At 39.3% G+C, this 22,806-nt stretch overlaps 1 protein-coding gene across 5 annotated transcripts in view; it reads left to right on the forward strand.

The window, feature by feature from the left end:
* Window positions 1-1,286: 1,286 nt before the first annotated feature.
* Window positions 1,287-22,806, forward strand: part of ppm1bb (protein phosphatase, Mg2+/Mn2+ dependent, 1Bb) — a 28,403-nt gene continuing 6,883 nt past the window's right edge. For 3 of the 5 annotated variants that reach the window (XM_048169835.1, XM_048169833.1, XM_048169834.1), the window contains exons 1-4: window positions 1,288-1,667; window positions 18,825-19,670; window positions 21,455-21,572; window positions 22,079-22,190. In XM_048169835.1, the coding sequence (XP_048025792.1) occupies window positions 18,840-19,670; window positions 21,455-21,572; window positions 22,079-22,190 (1,061 nt within the window). In that variant the 5' untranslated portion in view covers window positions 1,288-1,667; window positions 18,825-18,839. Of the gene's footprint in view, window positions 1,668-8,004; window positions 8,102-18,824; window positions 19,671-21,454; window positions 21,573-22,078; window positions 22,191-22,806 lie in introns of all 5 variants that reach the window. The other 2 variants (XM_048169832.1, XM_048169831.1) reach the window with 2 other exon arrangements.

The raw sequence follows: 22,806 nt of genomic DNA on the forward strand, positions 1-22,806 counted from the left end.
GGTCTAAGAATCCTGAAGTGAAAAACACAAATGTGTGGGTGGTTTGCTTGTTTTGATTTGATCTAAGTCTGCACCAATGTTTACTGTTGAAAACAATAAAGATTCATTAAAAAAGAAAGACAATGCATCCATTGTTCTCTACTTTCTAATGATAATTTACTCCTAGCTAAATTTAATTTACCCATACATTTGATGCATTGAAGTCATTGTTTAGAGGGCTTTGTAAAGAATGTTACAATCAACAATTAAAAGCGAAAGAGGTCTGGTACAAAACATTTAAATGAACAATCAAAAGCCCATGACTACTAATAAAAAGAATAAGGTATGGATATATGTGTTGGGGTTAAAATAAAATAAAACAAATAAAAAGTCTCTTATGCTCACCGTGGCTGCATTTATTTAATAATAATAATAAAAAATACAGTAAAAAATAGCAATATTGTGAAATATTATTACAATTTAAAATAACTGTTTTCTATTTTAATATATTTTAAATGTAATTTATTCCTGTTATGACAAAGCTGAATTTTCAGCATCATCAGTCACATGATCCTTCAGATATAACTCTAAAATGCTGATTTGGTGCTCAAGAAACCTTTATTATTATTATCAATTCTTTTTTTCAGTATTCTTTGATGAATAGAAAGTTTAAAAGAGCAGCATTTATTAAAAAAGAAATCTTTACTCTCACTTTTGATCAATTTAATGCATGGCATACCGAAAAAACAGTTTACACAAAATTATTAAGCATAAAAATAGATAATATAACAGGAAGATAATAAGAATAAATATTTCTTGAGCAGCAAATCAGTATTAGAATGATTTCTGAAGGATCATGTGACTCTGAAGACTGCTGAAAATTCAGCTTTGCCATCACAAGAATAAATTACGTTTTAAATTAAAATTAAATAGGAAACAGTTATTTTAATTTGTAATAATATTTCACAATATTACTGTTTATACTGTTTTTTTTTTTATTTAATAAATGCAGCCGTGGTGAACATAATAGACTTCTTTCAAAAACACAAAAAACTAACTTTTTAACTGTAGTGTATATTAAATAATATTATATTTAATATTTAATAATATCGAGATATCATTATCGATGACAAACTAAACGATGCGTTTTGTGCGTAATGTAAACTACTGTTCAAGCGTCACGACGGTAAATGACAAGACGAAAGCCAATCAAATTGTGGGATTGTCCATCTGTAGTCTTTGCTGTCAGCAAAATAATCCAATTAGCAAACACGCCTTGTGGAGTTTTGGCCAATCATCGAGCCACTTGAAGAAACTATCCCTCCCCTCCATCAAGACGCACAAGACTCTGAACCAAAGGATATCTTGGCCTCCCTACAGAAGCTGATTATTCGGATCTATGTAATGATTTATCCCACACCATGATCCCATATTGATACGAAACTTAGAAAGATTTAGTCAATAAGTGGATAGATTTGTTCAGGGACATCTGCGTTGGCGTCAAACATGCGCAAAAATTCACGCTATCAAAGCAGAGAATCACCGTAAACGGAATGATCGTTTCTCACGTGAAGTCACCCTGATTGTTTGTTTTTAAAGGAAGCGACAAGCATACCGACTCCGAAAATATCCGCAACCAAGAGACCGAAGTGGAAACGAACGCTGACATCCTCAGTATATCTGGAAATGTAAGTATGGGGACGTGTGGGCCTCGGGTTTGTTCGACGAGAGCTCGTGCTAAGCTAACCAGCGCGAGCCTGCGCGTGATTTCATTGCTAAGTATGAGGCTTGTTGTGTAACGAGCGAGCTGACACACAAGCGCAGCTATAACGATATTAGACTGACATTACCGCCCACTTTCCGTTTGTACACAACAAAGAACCACTGTTGTTGTTATTGTGTGTAGGTTCCGAGTTTTATTGCTTTTGTTTGTCCAGCAGCAGCGACAGACAAACAAGCTCGCGTCAGAAATAATCCTATCGGCTCGTGCTCACTGTTAGGAAGAATTCAGTGCATTATGTAATCACCTCGACTCTTGTCAGCTTTCCTTCTCTTTCTCTCATATGTTTGAAGCTTTTCTCACTCAAACTTGACGCTTCATTTGTCCTTTAAACCTACAAAATGTGTTGGCTCACATTTTCGTTGGTTTCAAGCTTAACGTGGTTACTTTGCAAGGATGGCCTGATTTATGCTGAAATCTTTGCAGTTTAGCTCTTGCAAGGCCTCTTAATTTATATTATTAACTTAAATTATTTAAACAGCTAGTTTTCCTGTAGTAATGTGATTCCTCCCTCAGATAAGTTGTTGGTAATATGTCTCCTAACTGACATTAGGAAATAGCTAATGCTTGAATGGATGGAGAGAATAAATTTGGTTCAACAATTTTACATTATATATCTGGCTTAATGTTGAATGGTGGCAAAAAGTTACTGTCTTCTGTTTTCCCATTACCTCAGTTTTGTGGCGCATGTGCATTCATCTTTGTTTCTCTGATACAAGTGCACTTTCTGATTAGAAATTTGTCAGAGCATAATTGCATAATAGTACATAAATCTTAATAATAAAGGAAACATCACTCAGGTCTAAGCATTGTGCATACATGCTTCAAAATGTATAGTTTAGTGGCCTCTTGCTATCTTTCGCAAGTGCCGTTTCATCTCACGTGTTACAACTTAGATTTGTTATCTTTTGCTTGATTAAATTTAACTGCATTGGTCATAACTTTTAAAGTTTCAGAATGTGTTCTCAGGTACAAAGGTTTGGGGTCAGTAAGATTTTTTTTAAAAAACTTTTTATTCAGCAAGGATGCATTAAATTGATCAAAAGTGACAGTAAGGCCATAATGTTAGAGTTACTGAAACTTTGACACACAGCTCATCTGCAGAGAGATTAAAGGTCTGATTATAACTGTAGATAAAGGGCTTTGGTCATCACTTGTTAACACAATCAGTACAACTGTGGACTGTAGACATGATGACAGCAGTTAACGTATTTTCTTTATCATGATTTAACACTGTGAAACTTTGACCAAGCCTGCTGTTCAGAGAGAGTGCTGAGTTTGCGGTTGTTCATCTGATGCTGATTGCTACAGGATGGATCTGCATGAGTCGGAAGGACAGCGTAAGAAAAGCAGATGAGGGGACCCCTTTCTTTGCTCAGTGGCTTCCTTTAAGTCCGTCCAGTTCTGTGACAGTCACAGAAGTACTGGCAGGAACGGAAGCACGAGTCTGCCATGCAGATCTCTTGTGATGGAGATGGAATGGCAAGCTCTGTGGGAAAATACTAGGGCACTGAGGGTGCACGCTTGTGGAACCTTTATCACTTACTGGGTTTGTTAATGGGGTAGTTGATGTGAAAACGAAAATTGTCATCATTCACACTCCCTTTGTTGTTACAAAACGGTGTGATTGATTTTTCTACTGTGGAACACAAAACAAGATTTGAACAGTTTGTCACATTATATTTTGTGTTCAACAAACAAAAACAAAGGGTGAGGAAGGCCCCGTCCACACGGAGACGCGTTTAGGTGTATACACAAAATTTTTGTGTCTGATAGGCGTTTCGTCCAGACGAATCCGGCGTTTTCAGAAGGTGAATCTGATATTTTTTGAAACCGGGTTCCAGAGTGGATAAATCTGAAAATGACGCCCTTTGCGTTTTCGTGTATACAGCCTATCCGCACAAAACGGCAACAACAACAACAACAATAGCAGACTCTAGATGCTTGTGTTCGTGCTGCAGAAGCTACTGAGCCAAAATAAAGTTATTTCTAAGCTTTACTAAAGTTTGTATACAGCGCGCAAGGTTTATGCGCATGCTCCAAGTCTTATTCTCTGTTTTAAGTGTATCTCTGTGGCAGAATTACAGCGCCACATACTGGTCTGGCATGTATACTACATCATTTTGAGCCGGTTTCAGCGGTTTTGTGTGTACGCAGATATTTCTTGAGACGAGGAAAAAAAAAAAGATTGGATAGGGAACGATCTGGCTTCGTGTGGACGGGGCCTAAATGGTGACACAGTTATCACTTTCAGGTTACTGCTATGTACTGCTGTGGGTTGTCATGGTACCAACATTTCAATAGTCTGTACCCAATACCAGTCAAATTTCATGGTTCTTGGTACCAATTTTTTCAGATTTCAATCCTGCGTCGTCACTCCTGAAACTTTTTAGCAGCATGAAAAATAACACACTATTCACATTATGATTGGGTTATATACAGAAAGTGAGCAAAGAGTGCTCTCTTTATATTCAATGAAGCTGATGTTACTTGAGTTCTAGTCTCATGTAGCCAGAGCTTCAGACTGATGGTAGAAGGTCTAGACTCTATCGCAGCTTTCATTGGCCAAGGACCCAGAGGACGTTTGACTGACATGTAACGCAACCAATCACAGTTTGTTTTAAGGGCGTGAAAATGTAAAGTGATGTCTCTGCAATAACACACCGCGTGCATCTAATAAATTAGTCATTCAAGAATGTTGTGCAAGTTTACTGCAACAATGGAGCCGCGAACTTCACATACTTTTGAAAATCCAGCGTTTAGTTGATCCTGGTAAGCGCTTGTAAACACGACGGCATTCTTCTTCCACGAGGGGGTTTAGTGTCACGGCATTTGTTTCCAGGTGGACCGGTAAAGAACGCGACGCACATGTCTACCGGACATCCTGTATAATTCAACCAACCAGATGACGACTTAGAAACTCCTGAAGTGTTTCCAGTTAAGTGTGCCATATGCATCAGACATTCAGCCAACAGTCCGTGGGTGTCTGAGGCTGAGACTACTTCAGTTTGGTCGCAGCGCAAGTTCACTGAGTGAAAGCTCAGGTTATAATAATAATAAAAAAATCGGCCTATAATGCTCAATAAATCTTATTTACGTCATCTTTTTATTTTGTTTATAACGGAACTATTCGCGAACGTGCAGAGCTCACACTGAATAAACTCTGGTGTATTCATAGTTTTCAGTCAGGCCTTTCCATTTCAAAGAAATAAAAATATGTAAACAAAATGCAAGTTTTGGGAACTTGTGATCCATATACAGCACCTGCTGCAACATTTCAGTCACTGAATACAGCAGGACATTCTAAAACGCACAACGTGAAAACAAAGTACCTTAATGTACTAAAACATTGATATGAAAGCTTTGAATTTGGTCTTAATGTCATTGCCTTATTATATTAGTTCTCAGTACAAACTTGGTAAAAATCAATTTTGGTCAATGTAGAAAAGCCTTGTTTTGCCCAGCAGGTGGGTGTTCCTATAAGGGTGTGACATCACGTGAAAAATTATAAGCAGATTTATACTTCTGCGTAAGACCTATGCCGGAGCCTCTGCGCCATAGGTTATGCCGTATCATTTATACTTCTGCGTAGATGTCCGTGTTGACGTGCAACATGCAGACCACTAGAAGGCAGTGTTCGCGGTCATGTTGAGTGTCGAGGCAAAAGCTGAAGAAGCAGCACCTTGTCATGTACGTTGTCAGAGAAGCTTCAGCAGTGATGGAGGCACATAGGCAGCGTCTTTTGTTGCAGTTTGACGGCACGTGTCCACTGAAACAGCGTTTTTTAAATTCCTATGGAAGTTGAAAACACTCGCTCTTGCTCCGCGCCAGTTTATTGACCTGAGGGAGGGGTTCTAGCAGACCAATCGCAGCGCTTACAGTCCGCATAGAATTGACGCGTTGATATGGCATACAATCGATGCAGAAGTGTAAAACAGCCTTATGAATTGAGCGCATTGCGTTCATGCACTCAAAAACATTTCTGTGATTGGCTGCAAAAGCATGTTGTAAATAGAAACCTTTGACGCTCTTCACAGAGTGCTCACACAAATACGAGTTGAAAGCAGGCACCTATCAGCGTGTACTGGATTAACCCGGTGCGCTGTACTACCGGGACTGCAGAAAGGCAGGTGCCATTACTTTTTTTTATGTTTAAGTATCGACTTGGTACCAAATAGGGCTGGGTAAAAAATATTGATATGAACAAAGTATCAATTTAAAATTCTGTCAATTTTATTAAATTTAAACAATGAATACTGTTTTGGCGTGACAGTTCGCTTTTGCTGCCTCAGTTCAAGTGAAGCAGCAGCGTGAAGCAATCAGCGTTTCAACCGCGAAAAGATGATCGAAATCGAATCATGAAATGTCAATACCCAGCCCTAGCACCAAAGTACCAGTACCTTGACAACCCTACCGCTGTGGCTGATGTGTGCATGCATTCATATTGGTTGGTGTCATTACATGGCAGCAGACAGAAGTGGTGGCAAAAAGTTAAGAATTACTATATACCTTTCATATGTTAGTCTCAATCCAACCGAGGTCATCATTTAAAGTGCTTTTTAAATATGCATCATCAGAATGATAGTCACATGTAGCACTCCTAATTTTCTTGGCATGATCTTAATATGCGTATGGGTCACAATCAGGTCGTGTGGATCGCCTTATTATTGCTGTCATTGTGCTGTCACCGCTGAAGCAGCTCTCCAGCTCACAGGCTAATGTCAGGGGATTAATGTCAGGAGGCCCAAATAGGTGGTGCGTGAGGACCACGACTGTGTGTGAATACATAGAAGATGTTTCCTATGCTTTGAGAGTATTTGTATGTTATATGGGTTTGGCAGGGTGGTGTTCAGAATGACTCAGGATTAACTCTTTCCTCACCACTTCCCTGTATGTGGGTGTGTGAGAGGCGTGTGCGCTTGTGTTTGTGCTAAACGTCTGACGTAAAGAGGAGCTGTAGTTAGGCCTAGCCTCATATATATTCATCTATTACTGTTAAACTCAATTATTACTGTTTACTGTATTTTTGATCAAATAAATGCAGTCTTGATTAGCATAAGAGTCTTCTTTCTGAATCGTTTACAAATATTGACAGTAGTGTAGATTTGTAATTTTGAATTTGACTATTAATTGGTCATAACTTCTTTTTAAAATTTCAGATTGTGTTCTTGGATACAAGTAATTGTATTTTTCACTGGATTCTTATGTTACAGTTTCAAGGTAAAAACTTCAGCCTTGTTTGCTGGTTGGTTTTCAGATGGCTTGGTCCATTGCTTTACACCTTAATGGAATCCACCAGCTGTGTTTTGAGAGCCGTAGGTTGTGGATTATTTCTGAGTTGGCTTTATGGGTGGTTCAGTAAAAGCGATAGCTCAGATAGCTATAAAAAGCAGGTTCAGGCACCCTGCCTTTGATATGCAATGATGGTAAATTCACTAATGGATGTTAAGTAGCCTAACCATGTTTGAAATCAATAATCATTTCTTATGCAGATTATTTGATTCATAGCAATGCTACTACAGGGTTTATCCAAGTTGATGATACTTTTATTGAATGAAATGGTTCTGCTTTGTCTTAAGTAGTTCGTATAGACTTATTAAGTGGATATTTTTGCAGGTAGCATCAGGTTTGCTTGGTTGACTGGCTGATGCCAATTATATGGACTTTTTTAATTAGACCTCGATTCAGAAGTTACATTGGCTTGGCCTCTCTTAGTAAATCTATACACCTTTAAGTTATAGGATAGTTCACCCAAAACTGGATATTACTCATCATTATTTATTTGCTCACCCTCATGTCTTTCCAAATCTGAACGACTTTCTTTTTTTCTGTGGAATATAATATATTTTGAGAAATGTCTGTTTTTTTTTTTTTCCACCTGTACAATAGAAGTCAATAGTAACCTGTTTGTTTGCCAAGATTCTAAACCATTATGAACTTTCCTTGAATTTTTTTTTTAATTCTTTGACAGTGTTTGAAATTATGAATATTATGATGAAATATTGCCTTTACACTTTTGTCAAAATTTAGAGCAAGTAGCAGATTATTGCAGTGCTTATAAGAGAATGTAAGCATCACTGGTTTTGGGATGCGTTTGCGATGGCGTCTTCATGACTCCTTTATGAGGATCTTAAATGGTCTTTCTTGTATGTCGTGCAAACAAAGTTTCTCTTTCTTCTTTCTTACAGTGCACAGTTGTCTATTTCTCTGTTCATGTTGTCTTTTTCTTCCCCACCAAACCATAGGTTCACATAGGAACTTCTCCTTTGCGTGCCTGAGCACCACCATTGTGGCGAGAAGGAAACGAGCATCTGCTGCGAGTGTGTCTGAAAGATTCGCAAGGTGCAGAATTTTGAGGGAATTTGAGGATGCCGTGTTTTGAACTTTAACAACTTTTGAGGACTTATCAGCAATGTTTGTTCATGTCGCAAAATCAGTTTGTATTCCAAATGGAGCTTTTGTTTGCACTACCATTGCACCAAGTTGCTTTGGCTCACTTACTGTTTTGTGTGGCTAATATCAAAGACATTTAGTGAAGTAAGACTAAGAAAGCTGTATTTTAAAGAAATGTTGCATTGTTTAATCTGTAGCAGTGCTGCTAGGTATCTGTTTCTGATCTTACTGTAGTCAAACCCTCAGGCGTGACGCCCACAGATTGTCTGCATATTGCATACAAAAATGGCAAGAGCTCATCGCTACCAATCTTGATTGGCTGCTGCCCAATTTCTTGGAGTGAATTTGAGCTGATAGTTGGAAATCTTTCTACGTGAAACTAGCAGTACTGAGGTCAGTGAAAACAATAAAAATGAAAAGCACATGTGGTCAATATGCAATTTGCAAAAGAAAAGTGAATTTTTGCTTTAAGTATTGTCATTTTGGGACAAAAAAGTCACAACTTGTAATGTTTTTTGAATCATAGGTACACAGTTTGCATTGAACTTTAGCTCAAATGTCTCCAGCTCCTACTCAAATATGTGTTGCTTTGCTGTAACATCAGCAGGACTCAGTATTGCATGTTTGTTGTACCTCTATATACCTTTTTGTTCACATGCTGTGATCGCAACTGCTGCTCCTGCGGAGACCAGCGATTCCTACAAGATGATGCTTGTCTCTTGAGTCTTTCAAAGATTTCAAATAAAACCTGGTTTTGCTGAGTCTCCAGTTGTGCAGTGCCTAGTATGAAAGAGTTTTAGGTAGTTAATTGTCATTAATTTTGAACTTTCCCTTCTTTTTTTTTTTTTACCCTTGATTGTCTCTTTTTCGCCTTGCACAGACCTTTTTAGACCTTCTAGCGAGCAGACTGTCAACTCACACCCTCGGTGGTTGTGTAAGCCTGCCAAAATCCACTTCCCTCTTATGCTGATACAATGTATTTTGGCTGTTTTTTTGCAGTACAAGCCTATGCTTCAGGTTTCACCGTGCGGTTTTGATACAAGTGACTGGCCAGTGACAACAGTTTCGAGGGGAAAGATGGCGAGAGTTTGCGGTTCCAACTGTGATAGGGCGGTGTGGGAGTTACAGTGCGTCTGTGAGGGGGCGGATAATTCGTACAGTAGATGTGAGAGCTCTTCTGCGCTTTACATGTGTGCATGGGGAGAGGAACCCGACGTCGCATCTTTCATCCTGCCTCCAGAAGAGCAGAGGCCACATATGGTGTGAGTGATAGAAGAGGGTTAGGTTGTCATTCTCCAAACTCTGTGTTTACTCAGCTGAGGCTAGCTGGACAGATATAGCTCTCCATACAGGGCCTCGTTGCTCTTTTGTTTTGGTGCCTTGGTAATGCAACACATCTTCCTTTAGCTAAGGGAGGGCCCTGAAACCATAGGTCCTTTGTTACACTCTAACCACAGAAACGCCTCTTTGTAACGGTTCTTGTGTGCTATCTGTGAACCTCTGTCAGAACTGCCCCACGTCTCCACTGACTTGATAACCAAACAATGACGTAACTGACTTTGTTACTACATAACCTGCCTATAAATGCACATCATGCATCATAATCTGTTTGTAAACCTTTCAAAAATTGAATATGAAATGTTATTTTAGTTGGACAGGGAACATAAAGTAGCTGGAGCCACTGTACAGCACTTCATACAGAGGGCGATGTCTACCAAATTGGCATCAGACGTTGTCTACAGTGAAACATCTTGAGTTTCACATTCGCATTTCAGCGTTAAGCTCAGCTTCCATTGGAATGAATTAAAAACGCTCGCTCTGCTCCATGCCAGTGGATCCGCACCATTAATGTGGTGCTCGTCTGGAGAAAGGGAGAACGCGCACAAAGCGGAAAGGTCTTGAATGAAGCATGTTTGGCTTTAGATAGAACTACACGATGCCAGCTCATCATTGTGATGTCTGTCAGCCATTGGCGATGGATGATGGCATCGTCTGTCGGCCCAACCCTAATACAGAGGACCGCATTGGATGTTTTCAGTGATTGATTTTAAGGTTATTGGTCTAGTTGTGTGTCAGTCTAGCCAGTTTAAATTTGCGGTCACATTAACAAAATTTTGAAGGCAAAATAGGTCCATTGTCTGTTCAATAGTGTAGCGATTGTATAAAGCACAGCTCACACCGAAATCACTTTCAAACCAAGCAGCTTTCTGTTGGTCAACATGGCAAATCCATGTGACCAACTTGAACCTGTTCCAATATCTTGAATATCTGAAAAATGAGCCAATTGCTAATTGGTAAAGTTATTGCGTCACTGCAGCTGCTGTTAGAAGCTCTGTAGAAACCATCAATGGTATTAAACGCACGCTTAGGACTGACGGTTGTTGTCAGATTTCATTGATAATATCAAATATGAAATTAAATCATAAGGCAACCGGTATTGGAATCGGCCAATTTGCTTGTTTAAAAAAAAAAAAAAAACCTGAATTGGCCTTGACGAATCATGATGGGTGCATCACAACTGTTAAGAGTTCTAAAGAGAAACTGAATTTGGGATTGCATGCTGTCTGAAAGCAGCTTTCTGTGTGTGCACGCCTCGGTACTGTGTCACTATTGTTCATCATATCAAAACAGAAAGCTAAGTGGTTTAGTCAGAATCCTGTCAGTAGCTCACTCTATACCAGAGGTTAAGCTCAAAGCCTGTTTTCATGCAGAGCTAAAGCGGAAATGTGTGGGGGTCATTTCATGTCCCAAGAAGATGCAGAGCTTGCAGCTAGGTCACTGAATGAAGCTAAGCCCTGTTTAGAGCATGACACTGGAGTTGCTTGGTGACGCCACATTGTTTACTTTATTTTTAGAATTGAGTCTTGTATAGAAAATGGGGGGGGGAGAAGTCATAATTGTGCCTCAACAAGATTGGAGGGTTGGAGGAGGTTATGACATCAATTTGGACCTTTAAAAGGACCTTTAAAATGTCTGTGTACTTGTACACTTGGTCTAATTAGGCTAAGAAAAAATACCCCCCTTAGCATCAGAATATATCACTTAATTTATTTTCAACATCCTTCTTTAATGCATATGTGTGGTTTTGTTGTGGTATTTGTTTGAATTGTTATTACGCATTTAGTTTATGCAAAGCCTGTCCTTAATTGCATGCCTTATACAGAACATGTAATTACAAAGATTAGTTTTATGAACCTTTAGTAGGACTAAGTAAAATATTTTCAAATTAATTCAGCTAGGGCTGGGCGATATATCGCATGCTATTTTCAAGCACATTTCGTCAGTAAAGTCGGTTCCCTGATTACCGCTAAATCGCCATCACCTGCTTTCAAATGGAGCGCCATTTAATAGACAGAGCCATAGATCACTGACAAGCTACGCAATATCGCGTTCATTATCGAAGGCGATTCATCTGCGATAATGAACGCGATATTGCGTGCTTGCAGTGATTTACGTCTGTCTATTAAATGCCGCTGAAAGCAGGTATGGCGATTTAGCGGCAATCAGGGAACCGGCTTTACTGAGAAATGCGCGTGAAAATCGTATGCGATATATCGCCCAGCCCTAAATTCAGCTCTCTTCTTAAAATCTCATGACTGTTTTACTGTATTTTCAGTGGCTATGTGAAAATGTATTTTTATAGTGCATCTTGTCCTGCGGATGCCTACAGAATTATCACTCTACTGCATAGTTTGGCTTTGTCAATTTTTTTTTTAATTAATATTTTCATAATCTACCATGTTTTCTGCACCGCATTTTAGCAGCTGTTTTTTTAGGGCCATGGTAAAAGAAATTTGAATTCTTTACTGAAAAACCTGAGTCACAAAATAAGGCAAGAAACATCTTTCTATTGAATTGTTGGAATTGAATCAATATAATCAAATGAGGAAATCTACATAACCACAGATAACTAGGGGTGGGAATCGCCAGAGGCCACACGATACGATGTTTTCATGATACAGTTTTCATGAATTCAGTTTTTTACAATAAATATTGTTTTAAAGGTCCCGTTCTTCGTGATCCCATGTTTCAAACTTTAGTTAGTGTGTAATGTTGTTGTTAGAGTATAAATAAAATCTGTAAAATTTTAAAACTCAAAGTTCAATGCCAAGCGAGATATTTTATTTAACAGAAGTCGCCTACATCGAACGGCCAGTTTGGACTACATCCCTCTACTTCCTTCTTTAATGACGTCACTAAAACAGTTTTTTGACTAACCTCCGCCCACAGGAATACACAAAAAAGGGGGCGTGGTCTTGTTGCGCTCCCACGGAGAAGAGCAAGAGTTGCGTTTGTAGAGTGTGTTTGTCGCCATGTCGTCGAAACGCTGTTATTTTCATCCTGCAGTCCAATCACTTTTGTTTGGCCTTCCCAGGGACGCTGTACTTGGAGATCAATGGTTACAATTTATGTTTAACTCGGTTCCCGAAAATTATAATCCACATGTAAAACTATGTGCAGCACTTTCCGGGCAAGGTGCGCTAAGCTGCTGTCGAATCACAACACAGGAACCGCTGGCACAATCAGAACTCGTTACGTATTTCTGAAGGAGGGACTTCATAGAACAAGGAAGTCATCAGCCCGTTTTTATGACAGTGGAAACAGCGGTATACAGATAAGTAAATTATGTGAAAAATACTGTGTTTTTTTTTTACACGCGAAACATGAACACATGTTATATTGCACACTATAAACACAATCAAAGCTTAAAAAAAAAACACGAAAAACGGGACCTTTAAAGGGGACCTATAATGCCCCTTTTACAAGATGTAATAGAAGTCTCTGGTGTCCCCAGAATATGTCTGAAGTTTAAACTCAAAATACCCCATAGATCATTTATTATTGCTTGTCAAAATTTTCCCTATTTGGGTGTGAGCAAAAACACGCCGTTTTTGTGTGTGTCCCTTTAAATGCAAATGAGCTGCTGCTCCCGGCCCTCTTTCTAGAAGAGGGCAGAGCTTTAACAGCTCGTGCTTCGGTTGCTCAACAACAACAAAGCTGGAGAATCTCACACAGCCAAAACGATGATTGTTAGTAACTGTGTTCAGCCTTACATTGTTCAAACCAGAGTCGGACACTGATGGAGAGACTCAGGAAGAAGTTTCATTTTTAGAATGCATCTGGATGTTTCTGAATGGTTAGTGGATACATTTATGTAGTTGCTGTGGAGTTGATTCAGCTTATCGACTAGCATGTGCAGTCATGTAAATCCAGTGTTGAACTGACCCTCGTTTGTGAAGCAGTCCGGCGTAAAATGACGGCATGGTAACAACACTCTACTACAACAACTCTTCCTCTTCTCTAAAGCAGCCCAACATGGCCTTGTCCCCTTTGTTGCATGTTCCTGGGGGCAGGGTTTATGTAAATTTTAGGGTTAGTGATGTCACCAACCTGGGAAGAAGCCCGTTGTTGTCCTTACCAGCTGTTTGTTGTAGTCCTTAAAAATGGATTTTTGTAAAAAAAAATCTCCCTTTGCATTGAACTTTGAGCGTCATAACTCCATAACATACAGATGTTGTTTATACTCACAGCAACATTATACACTAACTAAAGTTAAAAAAAGTGAAATCATAACCAATGACCCCTTTAAGCAGTTTTACAAAGAACAACCTTACTAACACCTTAATGAACAAGTCGAAGGTGACAGTATTCAGTTATGAAATGTTATTATGTGATTGTGCTGAATCATATTTATATTGTTATAGGAAAATGCATAAATTTGCCATTAACAGCATAAAACTTGGATGCTGGATGGTGCTATGGAGTTCTTTTCGTTGGGAAAAAAGCCTACACAAAAACTAAAGATTTCAAAATAGTATAGCAGTATCACTGATTGTATGTAACAGTAATGTAACAGGTGAGCTCCCAGGTAATGATGATACAGGCTGTTTTAAGTATTCTTCACCCTCTCATAGCATTAGACACATTTTACTGCTTCTGTCTTATCAATCTTGTTTTTGTATTATGAACGAGTGCGCTGGCAGTGTAGATGTGGCATTATGTAGACAGCTTCTTTGATTCTAATCTTGGTGCTTTATACTTGAGTAATGTTGGTTTTGAGTGTGTGCTGCTGGCGACTAACAACAAACTCTTGCTTGTATATGCTTGTGTATCGTAAGTTCATTTATTTTTCTGCCTCAGCATTCATTCGTCATCTTCGCTTTATTTTTTGCAAAGCTTTATTTTGCTTTCCTTCTAAGATAAAGAGACATCCGCTCTTACATCGCATGTGTTTGTTCTTTTTGGGGGCAGAGCAATGAAGGGAGGGGTGTGTTTGTTTGGGTTGATTTCAAATATCAGCAATGTTCAACAATGATTCTCAGAAATTGCTTACTGCACTTTTAAGTACACTTAACTTGCTTCATTGTTCATTGGGAAATTATATAAATAAATCTTAAATAAAACCAGTAATTAATCTATAGCACTTCCAGCCAGGATTAATACATCCGTGTTTATACATAACATTTGCAATAAATTCTATTTCAATTGAAAATAATTTCTTTCATTTAGTTGTACCAGACATACATGTTTAATCTTGCCTCTAGTGTGTGTTGAGAAGATAAAGGTAAACTGTCCAGTTTCAACCATCTCTTCCTCAGGTCCACATCAAGCCACCTTTCCAAACCCCCCTCATTTCCTGCTGTTGTGCCTGTTTATTAACGTTTGATCTGATATGTTTGTGCATTTAATGCACCTGGTCTTGTGCTGTTTTTTTGAAGCCCAAGCATTAACAAAGCTTCCTCTCGATTGTATCTGCCATGCTAATGGCAGGGTTTGATCAAAGCGAACGCTGCATGATGGATCAGCCCATTTACTGCTGACAGAGATCATCCCAGCCTCAAGGCCTTGGAAAGAAGAGGATCTGACAAGGACGTCTGAACATGAATGTTGGAAGAAGCCCCGCTGCCCCGCATGAATGACAGCCATAAGGATGCAGCACTCCGACCCTGCCCGCTTTCAGAAGCAAGTAACCCAATCTGGGTTTGAAGGGATATAAATAGAGCCATGCTCAGAGGGGGAGGACTGGCCAAACAGACAGCCTGGCCAGCCGAGCCATGACACTGCACAACAACCTGTGCCCTCATCCAACCACACACACACACTCTAGCTCCCAACCACCTTTTTTGGTTACATGCCTTCCATGCCTGTCGTGTGTGGAGTAGTGAGCAAAAAGCTGTCTGTGGGCACCACCCCTCTGGGTAAGTCTAGTTTAGTCCCTGATTGGGCCACATGCTCGGGTTTGGACGATCCTCTGAATGCTGGAACTTTCACTGGATCCCGGCCCTGCTGACCACTGCCAGTTCTCATTCTCCCAATAGATAAACAGACCTGCGAAGAGGGACGCTTCAAGAGAATGAGAGAAACCGTAATTTGACCTATCCCATGACCCTGCCTGTATCTATTGGCAAACCTTGACTTACTGCTAGTTAGTAGCCTACTGGTTTTTTTTTGGGTTTGCTAGGTCAAGGTCCCAAGCTGTGATCGCATAGCTTACGAGGCGGCTTCCATTCCATTTGTCTAATGGCTTATTTGGGCTTGTAATACATTTCAGTGGCTATTCCTGGAGTCATGTAATGGTCTTATGGTTGAGGTTTGCCCAAAGCGGCTTAAAGCTGCTCCACACTTTCTAATCCTGCATTCAGATGGGCAATCAGACTTATGCCTTCTGTCTTGGTAGTAATCAATAATACATTTTTCCTCTGGCTTTGTAAGTTCTGCTAACCTCCTTTTAAAGAGCGTTTTGAGTGCATGCAGCGGTTGTGCGATACACACATTCGTTTGATGTCTGTGCGTGTGCTTGTCCTGAGGATGAGGTAAAGATAGCCAAAGCCATTTTGTTTCTTTTTTTTTTCCAAGCGTGGTTCATGGTAGAGATGACACTCGAGATGAAATGTGATGCAGGAGCTTGAGTTACAGTCCGGACACACCCCATCTATCTGTGTAGCTTATGTGTCCAGAAGCCTTTTTTTTGACATCCTTATGCTTTCATTTAGGCGCTGCTTCTCTTATAATACTATGAGGAGTTGGATCCAGCTTTTGACAGGAAACTTTCATTCATGCTATTTCTCTGAGCAGCCCCTTCACTGAAATCCTATGGTCATGTTCACAACTTGTTGTTTGAGAATGAAGATTGACCAATATTGTTTACACTAACAGATATGCAGAACCACTACTATTTAAAGGATTTGGAACTTAAGTTCGTGCAACATTGGATTGGAGATTGGAGTAATGTCTTCTGAACATTCAGCTTTGCCATCATAGGAAAATTCTGTCATTAATTACTCACCCTCATGTTGTTCCACAGCCGTAATCCCTTTGTTCATCTTTGGAACACAAATTAAGATATTTTTGAAGTAATCTGAGAGGTATCTGACTTGTCCATAGACAGCAATTTAACCAACACTTTCAAGGTCCAGAAAGGTACTAAAGACATTATTAAAACGGTCGACGTGGCTACAGTGGTTCAGCCTTAATTTTATGAAGCAATATGCTTTGGCCAACAGCACTGGCCAAAGCATGCTGAGCAGCATGATGTCTTTAGTACCTTTCTGGACCTTGAAAGTGGTTATATTGTTGTCAATGGACAAGTCTGTGGACAAGTCATATACCCCTCGGTTTTCATAAAAACATCTTAATTTGTGTTCCAAAGATGAAGGAAGGTCTTACGGGTGTGGAATGACATGAGGGTGAGTAATTAATGACAGAATTTTCATTTTTGGGTGAACTAACCCTTTAAATTTGTTGGTTTTTTTCACAATAATACTGTTTTTAGTGTAATTTTAACACAAATGCAGCATTGGTGAGCAGAAGACTTTTGAGAAAATTCTTTCTGACCCTAACTTTTCTCCATTTGAACACACCTACTCCACATCCACCAATTTTACATTGAATAGAAAAAATAGGTGTTTCCTAGTGCCTTTCATGGTGGGTTATGACGATATGAGTCAAGATAACCAGTGACAAGTCAATGTGTTCCACTTTTGCAAAGAATTTCTCATTTACACTTGTTAAATTTAATTTTATTTATTTTGCTGCCTACACAGTAAATTATGACTGATGTAGTTCTCTAATACTTGTGTGCTCATTGTATTTAATCAGTCTTGATGGACATAATTGCTGAGGCTTGTTTGAAATATCTAGTTGCTTTTGATGAGTTTTTGGCAGTTTGTCTGTTATTATCTTCGTATCTGCCGTTACAGTAGCCTTTAGATCACATCAAGATCTGTCAGTAACTCAGTAGGCAGTTGTCACTTTCATAGCCTTCATAGCCTCATACGTTTGTACATGCACTGTTGAACAAAAGAGGATTGATGGCTTTTTGTAATAATAAAGAACACTGTTGTCAGTGCTACAGCTTTGCTGGTGTGCTCAAGTGTTTGTTTGGCTGATGTCCTAAAAAAGCCCAACCTGTGTTTGTGCATTAAATTGCCAGTAAATCATGTAGTATAACATAGCATGATATTGTTAAAGGGTTAGTTCACCCAAAAATGAAAATTCTATCATCATTTACTTGTCTTATGTCATCTTTAAAACACAAATTAAGATATTTTTAAAGAAAACTGAGAGGTTTCAGGTTTCATTTAAAATATCTTAAAGGGTTAGTTCACCCAAAAATGCAAATTATCCCATGATATACCCTCAAGCCATCCTAGGTGTAAATTACCACTGTATCTTTGTTTAGATGAACACAATTGGAGTTATGTTTAAAAAAAAAATCCTGGCTCTTCCAAGCTTTATAATGGTGTGAATGAATGGGACTCGAGATTTTGAAGCCCAAAAAAGTGCATCCATCAATCATAAAAGTAATCCCTATGGCTCCAGGGTGTTAATAAAGGCCTTCTGAAGAGAAGCAGTGGGTTTTTGTTATAAAAATATCCATATTTAAAACTTTATAAACGATAATAACCGTCTTCTGGCAACGGCTGTACGCAAATCTTGTTCCGGCGGAAGAGTAACCTCTGACCCGACGCATGATGTATTGACGAACGCAGAAGCGCAGATGATAGAGGAAAACAAAACATTGTTCAAGAATTGGAAGTCTAAAACGAGAATTTTTGAACCGTGAGAGGTGTCTACTGTCACTTAAGCTTACGCTACTCCTACATCCTGTGTTACTCGTCGGATCAGAGGTCAGTCTTCTGCCGGAACTCAACTTGCGTACTGCCGTTGCTGGAAGCCAGTTATTATAGTTTATAAAGTTTTAAATATGGATATTTTTCTTAAACGCCCATTGCTTCACTTCAGAAGGCCTTTGTTAAACCCCTGGAGCAGTCTGGATTACTTTTATGATGGATGGATGTGCTTTTTTGGGCTTCAAAATCTTGAGCCCCATTCACTAGCATTATAAAGCTTGGAAGAGCCAGGATATTTTTTTAATATAACTCTGATTGTGTTTGTGTGAAGGAAGATGGTCATATACACCTAGTATGGCCTGAGGGTGAGTAAATCATGGGATAATTTTCATTTTTGGGTGAACTATCCCTTCAATTGTTTATTGACGATTAATCAAAGTCTTAATTGAACGACATGGGGGTAAGTAAATGATGACAATTTTCATTTTTGGGTAAACCGTGCCTTTAACCTCTCAAAATGCACGTTGTTGTAATACTTAAGCAATCATACATTGCTTATTGTCATGTAAAGCAACTTTGCATCACCTTTTCTCTTTCAGACGGTGTCCTGAGCCATGGGGGCCTTCTTGGACAAACCGAAGACAGAGAAACACAATGCTCATGGGGCGGGCAACGGTCTGCACTTTGGCCTTAGCAGCATGCAGGGCTGGCGGGTAGAGATGGAGGACGCACACACGGCCGTAGTGGGTCTGCCGCATGGCCTGGACGACTGGTCCTTCTTTGCGGTGTACGACGGTCACGCTGGCTCCCGTGTGGCCAACTATTGCTCCAAACACCTGCTTGAGCACATCATAACCAGCAGCGAGGACTTCCGTTCAGGCCCCGACTCTGTGGAGGGTGTTAAAAGCGGCATTCGTTCCGGTTTCCTGAAGATCGACGAGTACATGCGCAACTTCTCGGATCTACGTAATGGCATGGACCGTAGCGGCTCCACGGCGGTCGGTGTGCTGGTGTCCCCCGAGCACCTCTATTTCATCAACTGTGGAGACTCCCGTGCCGTGCTAAGTCGTGCCAGTCAGGTCCGGTTCTCCACGCAAGACCACAAGCCGTGTAACCCACGTGAAAAAGAGCGCATTCAGAACGCAGGAGGTTCTGTGATGATCCAAAGGGTGAATGGTTCTCTGGCTGTGTCACGCGCACTGGGGGACTATGACTACAAGTGTGTGGATGGAAAGGGCCCCACTGAGCAGCTGGTATCTCCGGAACCGGAGGTGTTTGAAATCCCACGCGTTTCAGAAGAGGATGAATTTGTGGTGCTCGCCTGCGATGGCATCTGGGACGTGATGAGCAATGAGGAGCTGTGTGATTTTGTGCGTTCTCGGCTCGAGGTGTGGGATGATTTGGAGAAGGTCTGCAACTCTGTGGTGGACACCTGTTTACATAAGGTGAGGAGATCTCAACAGATGTCTTAAAAGTATAATTTATACAAAATTTTTAATTTGTTTACTCGCCCTCATTAACATTTACTTACCTTAAACTTTTAGCAGCCAAATGACTTGTTTTATTTGTTAAACTATAGATAAAGAAGATTGTTTATAAGCACTTCGGTCTCAAGTGATTAGTGTCAAAAAAAATGACTGTTTTAGAAGAACATAACATCATGTTTCGTTTCAACTTACAATACATTATATTGTATAATATTTTTTTTTTATAAAATATTTCATTTTATACCATAATCTGTCTGAATACTTTTATACACTGTATATAATAATTTCATATCTTCCTTTTGGAGGCTGATTTTATTCAGCAAACGTCTTTCCATTGTAGTTTATGCGCATTTTTTCTTATTGAGTAAAAAGTTCATCCGACTCAATTGAGCGCATATGTTTTTATGCACATTTTGGCATTTCCATCCAGGTTTTTTTTTTTTTTCTTTTTTAAAATGTGATAACCCAAAATGCGCATAAAAATAGGTGGATGGAAAAATAGCTAATGCTGCTAACTGTAATCTTACTTTATCGCTTGTCTTATTTAAAGCATGCAGAATGCTAGCTTTAATGAGCTATAACTGACAAAAATATCATAATTTTTACTCTTCCAGTCAAATTTTGCGCTGCATACCTCATTAAAAGCTTTAACTTGTCACTGCTGGCAACAGTGTGATCATGGTATAAGCGGGATAATCAATGGCTAGGTGTGCATTATTAATTAATACTACATTTTTTACAACAAAATGTTTTGAATGAGTCAGTTGTGACTCTGAATGATGCGCTGACTAACTTTCAATCAAGTACAGGTCCGTTTAGTGAATCTTTTTGTCTGACTCATGGCTTGCGCTGTACTTCAAACTGCTAACTTGCAAGCAAGTTTGAGGCTGTTGCTTGAATCTTTTTGATTGACTTGTTAAAAAAAAATGGTTGATAGTCAGTAATTTGTTTACAAATTGGATATCACAGTTTGTGCTGTTTGCTGTGTAAAATTGAGTAAATAATGATATTTTTGTGCGTGTCCCCCCCCCCTTGTTTTTATCCTAATGGTGTACCCTCTTAGTCTATTTGTTCTGTTAGTTGTACAGCTTTATGAAGTTGAATAATTGAGTCTTTACATAATCACTATAGTCTCATTAGACAGACCAGCTGTGTGTAACTCATGATTCTGTAAAAACAATCCCCACTCCCCTTTTCCACGGTGCATTTAAGTGTTTCATTGTGTTTTTTTTTTTGGTTTGTTTTTTTGGTTTGTTTTGGCATTCATGAATCCAAAACCCCTCCAATACCCTTTTTGAAAAACACATGAGCCCTCTGCCTGTGTTGACACCAGCTCTCCAGATGATCACACAGAGCCAGGGACCTAGTGAATGAGGTCACGGCTCTGGATCTGGCATGGATTTGCTCAAGTTGATGTCAGGGCTTTCCGTATTAGTCTGTAACCTTCTTCATGCTTTTTCATGATGTATGGCTCATATATACATTGGAAACTAAGCTTTATTCCCCCCCCTTCCTCTTGGAAGATGTTTCTCTTCGATGGTCTGCTTAGTGTCTAAGTATGAATAGTTGTCACAAAGTTCCATCTGAAATAAATATTGGCAAAATTGGAAGCGGTCTAGATTTATAGTGGTTTACAATAGAAGCTTGTGGTGTTATAAACACTTGCTTGACAGGTTGGATTTTTGTCCAGTGCACTGCCTTTTTTTTTAACCTACCATCTCTCTTTTTTCCCCCCTAACCAGGGAAGCCGTGACAACATGAGTGTTGTTCTAGTATGTTTCCCCAATGCACCGAAGGTATCAGAGGAGGCTGTCAAGAGAGAGGCCGAGTTGGACAAGTTCCTGGAGGCTCGTGTGGAAGGTAAGAGGCGGCACCTGTTCATTTATCAGCCAGTTTTCTGCATTGTCCATCCAGCGTTGTGGAAATGGCTATCTTGTAATTCAAATAGTCCTAATACTAAGACCTTAGCTTCAACCATGTGGTTTGAAAATGCTCTCTGTGTAAGTGCTGTTTAGATTGCAGTACTCTTCTCCCTCTGTTTATTCTTTCAACATCCTGGCATGTTCTGAACTGTCTGGAGGCTCGTAGGATCTTTCCTGGATGGGGAATATATTAATTCTGAAAAAAATGATTGTATTTTCCACTAGATATGTAGTCAGGACAGCTGTGATGAAATCAGTTTGGCGTTCTTTCTCCAGCTGGATGTTTTTTTTTTTTTTTTTCACACTGTGTCTATAAGTGGGATGACTGATCCAATGCCTACACCATTTTCACAGCAGTAGTCAAGGTGGAAGAAATGCTCCAGGCTTCCATTTGCACACTCTTCCATTATCCCACATTTGTAATATAATTGTCTCCCTCTGCAGAAATCATGGAGAAGTCAGGGGAGGAAGGCATCCCAGATCTAAGCCACATCATGCACAACCTACGCCCTGAGAGTATCCCCAACCTGCCACCTGGAGGTGGTCTCGCTAGCAAGTACGAATCCAAAATTAAGTAACATTTGTCAGTTTCTGCTGATCAAAGCCATTTTGTAACTGCCCTATTATTGTATTAGGGGTGGGAATCAGCAGACACTTGACGGTACAATATTATTATTGATATGATATCATAGTAGAAATCATAGTGTGACTTGACCTTAGGGGATGCGTGATTTTGGTCCAAGATTAACCCCCCCATCTGTTGATACTGGTCATATTGATTCAATATTGGATATTGATTAATTGTGCATGCTCTTTTTTTTTTTTTTTTCTTTTTTTTTTACATTTAGATGAACTCTTTAATCTTGAGAAATGTCTACATGATTATCCATTTCTCTTATTGTAAACATATTTTAGACTAATGGTAATGTTGTGATACCTCACTTGTATCATTCAAAATGATTGAGTTTAGTTTTTTTTTTTTTTTTCTCATTGATTTAGATGCAGTAGTATAGAGTTTTAATTTGACCTATTGTCCATAACATGAAAATAATTATAGGCCTACTGGTATCATCCACTGTGTATTGTGAATTGTGTATTAATTACATATTACATGTGAAAATTATAATATTTTATGATATTGCTGTATATCAAATTATATTCATGTGAAAATT

This window comes from Megalobrama amblycephala, linkage group LG20 (assembly GCF_018812025.1).
Source record: "Megalobrama amblycephala isolate DHTTF-2021 linkage group LG20, ASM1881202v1, whole genome shotgun sequence".
Classification (NCBI taxonomy): Eukaryota; Metazoa; Chordata; class Actinopteri; order Cypriniformes; family Xenocyprididae; genus Megalobrama; species Megalobrama amblycephala.